We start from the raw sequence: 6,000 nt of genomic DNA on the forward strand, positions 1-6,000 counted from the left end.
GCCCAGGCCACTCTCCTGCTCTCACTGCTGCCACCTGCAGTGCCCTGAGCGACAGCAGCTCTCAGTTGGATGTCACAGGGTGGGGCCGGGGCATCTAGCTTTCTGTCACTTTGTAGAATGAAAGGAGGCCGCACGGGGCATAGACAGTGCTGGAATGTGCCCCTGCCAGTCCTGACGCTGAGAAGGGGCTTGAGGGCGTCCAGGGCCGACCCCAGCTTTCCCTGTCCTGAGAGCAACTCTCTTCCCAGAAGAACACCCGGGTGGTGCCTTGGCTGGTGGGTTGGCGGTCTGCAGGGGCAGGGAAGTGTGGTCAGCGGCCTCAGCCTTGTCCTCAGGTAAACCACAGCTGGCCAGGGTCCTGGCTGCCCTCTGAGGTTTTGCCTCATAAGAGTCCGCGGAGCAAGAACAGCCCAGCCCTCATCTCTGAGACCGAGTATGGCCATGTCGCAAAGCCGTGGCCCTGGGGCGGCAAGGGAGCCTGGGACGGCACGCTTTTCTCCGGGTTCCTGGGCTGCCCCTGGTGGAGGAGTCGTCCTCTTCCCCACATGCCGCAGAACTAACCTTCCTGTCCCTCCTCCTGGGCATCTCTTGGCGGGCGCGGGGGGGTGGGGAGGCTAGGATGCAGACTCTAGCCAGATGGCCTGGGAGGGAATCTCAGCTCCATTCATACGGACTCTGTGCCTCTGTCCTTTCATCAGTAAAAGGGGAGACTGATAGCGTCTTGTACAGTAACCATTATGTGTCAGCTAATACACATTTCTGTTTCAGACAGAAGTTGTCAACACCATGTGCGGCTACAGAACTATTGACAAGGAGGTAATGTCTTTGGGATCTCTTTCCTTGAGAAGGGTTGCTCTTCCTGTCCCCTCCGCGGGGTGACTGGAAGGGTTCCTGGGGGTGGGGCTCCTGGCTGTGAATAGGAGTCAGGTGCTGCCAGGATTTTCCACCTGTGCCCAGATACAGAAGGACTCAGGGAGCCAAGAACCCCCCAGGCTGGGAGGGGCTGCCTGCCTGTGTTTACTGAGCACCTACTGTGGGTTTTCGGTGTGAGGTCAGCGTGCCCTTGCCGGTGCCCCCCGCACGCCCGTGTGCCCAGCCGTGCTCAGCGCCGGTCTGCCTTGCAACTCCGGGGACTAAGAGAGACACTGGGGTGGTGTTGGGAGGGAGCTAAAAATCATGATGGCTTGAGGTGCCTGTGAGGAGTGAGTTCCCTGGGCCAGCAGTGACAGCAGCCTTGGGAACTTGCCAGAAACACACATTCCTGGGGCAGAGCCCAGCAGGTGCTTGACACACATTTCAGCTGGAGAGTCATAGACTAGCAGAGGTTCTCAAGCCATCAGACCCGATGCCCAGGTATTATAAAATCATGTGGGAATGCCCTTGTTATTATCTCGAAATGAAATCCACAGATAATATAATCTACCGACACACACCCAATTTCAGAACGAGGGATGGATCCGAGATAAAAGGAGAAATAGAACAACTTACAATCCTATAGCATACTTCACATGGAAATGCTCAGGCATTAGATACAACAGAAGACGCAAAAAAAGCAGTCACGGGTTTGTACCACAGGGGCAGCTGACACCCCCGGCAGGGCGAGTGGCAACGTGTATACCACAGGCATTATTTTTCCAATATGGCGACCAATTCTTGATAAAATTCCAGACAAAATACCGTATAATCATTCTGTAATTTACATAGTAGTATTTCTGCAAAGTTATATATAGCATACGCGTGTGTGTGTGTGTGTGTGTGTATGTATGTATACTATGTATTTGTGCACAGTAAAACCACACAGAAAACACTGTGGTTTTTATAAGTACCTGAAGTTGGGCTTTTGGCTCAGACAGTTCTGGATGGGTTTCCAGCCGTCTAGATGCCCCTGGGGGACTTCTGAGAGACAGGTAGACAGGGCCATTGTTTGTGGGATAGGATCGCCCTTAGCTCCGTAGTCCCTCAGCCCCCAACCCCAGCTGCTGTGACACCCAGAAGTGCCACCAGAATGTCCTCGGTGCTCTCTAAGGAACACTGCTGCCCACTGAGACCCGCCGGTTCGAGCCACCTGCTCGTAGTGCATGTGAGAAACTGAGGCTCACCGAGGTGGAGGGGCTTGCCTGGACGTCGAGTGAGCAGCAGAGTGGGGGCTGGGGCTCTGCCGGGTCAGGTGTCAGCCAGGCTTCTCCCTGTGCAGCGCCTCAGCGTGCAGGATGTCATCTACGTGCGAGGCTGCACCAACGCCGTGATCATCTGGTTCATGGACAACTACACCATCATGGCGGGCCTCCTGCTGGGCATCCTGCTCCCCCAGGTGGGCTGGTCCCCCCTCCACCCAGGGAGGGGAGCTGGAAGTAGGGTGGCGGGCAAGGTGTCGGTTCGGAGAAAGCATGGCTTGGTGGTGACAGAGGGCAGAAAAGGTACAACGGGGTGGGGTGAAGAACGCTCTTGTACCATCAGTCTGGGCTCACCTGGAGGGCAGAAAGGGCTGGAAGGGAGGGGGAATGGCAGTAGCTCTGCTTATAAAGCTCTTCCAAGTGCTTCGCCGACACTGCCTTCTTCAATTCTGTGAGGTAGATGCTGTTATCATGCCCACTTTACAGAGGAGGAAACTGAGGCTTGGCAAGGTTGAGTGACTTGCCCGAGGTCCCCTGGATAGTGAGTGGCATGGCCGGGGTGGAGACAGGGGTCCCAGAGCGGAGGGGCCTCTGCTGATGGGGCGCACGGAGGGTCTCTGGGATTTCCTGGGAGGGGGAGAGGAGGGTCCGGGTTGGGGGCTGCCAGAGAGGGCCATACAGATCCCCCGCATGCTCTCGCCCACCCTGCCCTTTCTCTTCAGTTCCTGGGGGTGCTGCTGACAGTCCTGTACATCACCCGGGTAGAGGACATCATCATGGAGCACTCTGTCACCGACGGGCTCTTGGGACCTGGTGCCAAGGCCAGCGTGGAGGCGGCAGGCACAGGATGCTGCATGTGCTACCCCAACTAGCGCCCCGGCCTGGGGCAGCAGCTCCCGCAGGACCGTGCCGCGACAGCACCGCTCAGGCCACACCGCAGTGGCCGGACAGGACTGTGGGTCCTCTCCGCAGACTTGGCACTGTCCAAAGCCCCGGCTGTGTTTTGCTCTGGCGGCCTGCTCGGACCTCCCACGGCCGCTGCCTCTCTGGGGAGAGGAGGCCCTCCCCAGTCCCGGGGTCCTGTGCCTGCCCGCACTCTAGGGGCGGACAACAAGAGCGTCCCTTCTCCAGGCCTGGGCCACCGGGCAAGGGGGTGCCCAGCGCCCAGCTCAGGGCCCATGGCATTTCTGGCAGTGCCTTGGCCTGTGGTGTTTATGCCCATTTGAAGGCGATTTTGTAGCAATTTGTACGCGAGGAGGGAGGAGAGCATGGGTGCCTGGTGGTGGAGAGGGCGTGTGGCCCCCAGGCGCCCGCAGTCCCACGGCCACACCCCGGAGGCCAGGCTGGGCCCATTTCCCAGCCTCCCAGGAACCTCGAGCCCTCCCTAAGGCTGCTGCTTTGCTGACCCTCTTTTTTACGTGATTTTTGTAACATTTTGTACATGGTTAACAGGAGTTTCTGACTAATCAAAGCTGGGTGTGTCCCCACACACCCCACTTTTGCCCCTCCAATCCAGTTTATTAATCAAACAATAAAATTTGATTTTTTTTTTTTTTTTTTGGTGTTTCATTTGTGCCGTTAGGATCAGGAGGGAGTGGGGAAGTCCTCAACTCGGGCTTAGAAGCCCCTCCTTGGTGCAAGGATTGACGCGGGGGAGGGGGGGGGGGTGGGACACGCGGGGAAGGGCAGGGCACTATGGGACCAAGATCTGGGACAGTTGGGGACACTGCAGCTGGTGCATCAGCAGCTGGCTGGAGGCCGCCTGCTCCGGGTTTGGGACAGCCTCTCCCATTCTCTGGTGTTGCTTCTTACGGAAATGGCTTTTCCCAGCTGTGTTTGTGGGCTGCCCCCGGAGCCTCCCGGACCTGCCCTTCCTGCTAGCGATTCATTCACCTGCGGGAAACCTCGGAGGAGGCAGAGATGACAACCCCTGTTTTACACACTGGGAAACTGAGGCAAAGCCACCTATGGCAAGAGGCTCCTCCTCCAGAAAGCGGGGACAGATGGGAACTAGGAAAGCCAGGGGTCTGGGGAGGCGCTGTGCCCTCAAATCCACCCGCAGCTTTCGAACCTGAGCCGCTCTCCCTCCAACAGAAAGCAGCGATTGGTTCCCGGTCCCCCCCCCCTCCCCCCCCCCCCCCCCCCCCGCCCCGGGTCGGGAGGAACAACGCTGGATGCCCAGCAAAGCTTGGTGCCGATCTCCCCCTGCTGGAGATGGCAGGAACTGCACGGATCAGCCCGCCCAGGCCTCCCTGCCCCAAGACGTGGGTTCCAGGTTTCCCGTGCGGTTCTTAGCAGCTAGAGCGGTAGATATAAACAGCAAGAGCCCCCAGACCTGAAGAACTCGGTCTGTGTTAGGGAACTGCCCGCCACACCCAGAAGTGAAGCGGTCGGATGTTTGGTCGGCCACGTACACGGGCCTGAGTTCCGATGGGTGTAGAAAAGGGCAGGAGAGGGGTGTGTAAAAAGATAGAATAACGCAACAATAGCAAACGCGTCAGCAAGCATGCACTGTGTCGGGAGCCCGTCTAGACCTTGGGCAGCTACTAGCTCCTTTAAGTCTTGCAACTGTGTTGTCTCCATTTTATTGATGGAGAGACTGGGGCATATCAAGTAACTTGCCCAAAGCACAGGGCTGGTAAGTGACCAAGCCGTGATGTGAGGCCAGGTACAATCTCCCCCGCGGTGTGGACGCTTGCATGGTCCTGGGTGTGCAAAGCACGGATGGCCGATGCTGCAGCTGTCCCCAAGGGGTGGTCACAGCAGCTGTTGCTGGAACCTCCACCCGGTCCCCATCTTGACCTACGCGTGCAAGGCCAGGTCACCCCCTGCATCTGGCTGGTGGCCTCCTGGCTCTGGCTATTCTCTGAGGATTCTCTCTGTGCTGAGTGGGAGGCAGCTGTCTTTGGGGCAGCAAGACGTCAGAGGCACTGAGCGAGTTTGGGACTCCCCCTGAGTATGTCTATCCAAAGTCATAGTACCCTGTAACCTGAAAACCTCTGGTCACCTTGTCTTCCTTCTCTCTGCCACCACGCGCAGGCGCAAAGACGCCCCTCTACGTGACACTGCCGCTTACGGGGACCAGGGGGCGGGGTGGGTGGCCACAGAGGGCTGAGCTCCAGCTGACACTTCACTCTTCTTTTCCTTCCAAGCCGCAGCCACTCACCTCTCTAGAACGCAAAACGGGACGCAAGGAGGGGACTTTTTCAGTCCTGAGGTTGGGATGCTTCTGCTCTTGCCCTCTTTTGGTGTTCAAAGCGACAACATCCTCTCGGCCCCTCATCTCACAAGAATGGAAGCATGACCTTCAAGACTAATCCTGTTGCCTCACCGTGGCACATACAGAAAATGACCTTGTTACTGCAGCCCGCAATAGCTGCGGAACGGGGAGAGGTGTGTAGGCTTTAATGTTGGGCTTTTTTGTTGTTGTTCCATAATTCCAAGAGAAACAAAACAATCACGTGTCCCAGAAGACTGACTTGGAATACAAATCCCAAATACGATATTCGCCAAACTTATTTTTTAACAGTTTATTGAGGTGTACTTGAGGTAAAATAAACCACGTGTTTTTTAAGTTTATTTGTTTATTTTGAGAGGGAGAGGAAGGGGCACAGAGAGAGGGGGGAGAGAGAGTCCCAAGCAGGCTCCGTGCTGTCAGGGCAGAGTCCGACATGGGGCTCAGTTTCATGAGCTGTGAGGTCAGGACCTGGGTGGAAATCAAGAGTCAGACGCTTAACAGACTGAGCCACCCGGGGTGGGGGTGGGGGGCTCACACCTATTTAAAGTGACAAACATCACTAAGGAAACCATCACCACAATCAGGATAATGAACATTTCCATCATGCTAAGAAAAAATTTCCTCTTGCCCCTTGGGAATCCCTCCTTA

At 56.8% G+C, this 6,000-nt stretch overlaps 1 protein-coding gene and 1 long non-coding RNA gene across 2 annotated transcripts in view; both read left to right on the plus strand.

The window, feature by feature from the left end:
• The window catches only part of TSPAN15 (tetraspanin 15), a 49,915-nt gene extending 46,247 nt beyond the window's left edge, over window positions 1-3,668 (plus strand). Inside the window, exons 6-8 of the mRNA XM_043596517.1 lie at window positions 769-816; window positions 2,195-2,311; window positions 2,837-3,668. Of these exons, the coding sequence (XP_043452452.1) occupies window positions 769-816; window positions 2,195-2,311; window positions 2,837-2,986 (315 nt within the window). The 3' untranslated portion in view covers window positions 2,987-3,668. The remainder of the gene's footprint in view (window positions 1-768; window positions 817-2,194; window positions 2,312-2,836) is intronic.
• Window positions 3,669-4,637: 969 nt separating this feature from the next.
• On the plus strand, window positions 4,638-5,688 carry LOC122493519. Its single transcript, XR_006299907.1, has 2 exons — window positions 4,638-4,752; window positions 5,273-5,688. It is a non-coding gene; the product is annotated as an uncharacterized LOC122493519 (long non-coding RNA).
• The last annotated feature ends 312 nt before the right edge of the window (window positions 5,689-6,000 follow it).

The sequence above is a fragment of the Prionailurus bengalensis genome, chromosome D2 (assembly GCF_016509475.1).
Source record: "Prionailurus bengalensis isolate Pbe53 chromosome D2, Fcat_Pben_1.1_paternal_pri, whole genome shotgun sequence".
NCBI lineage: Eukaryota > Metazoa > Chordata > Mammalia > Carnivora > Felidae > Prionailurus > Prionailurus bengalensis.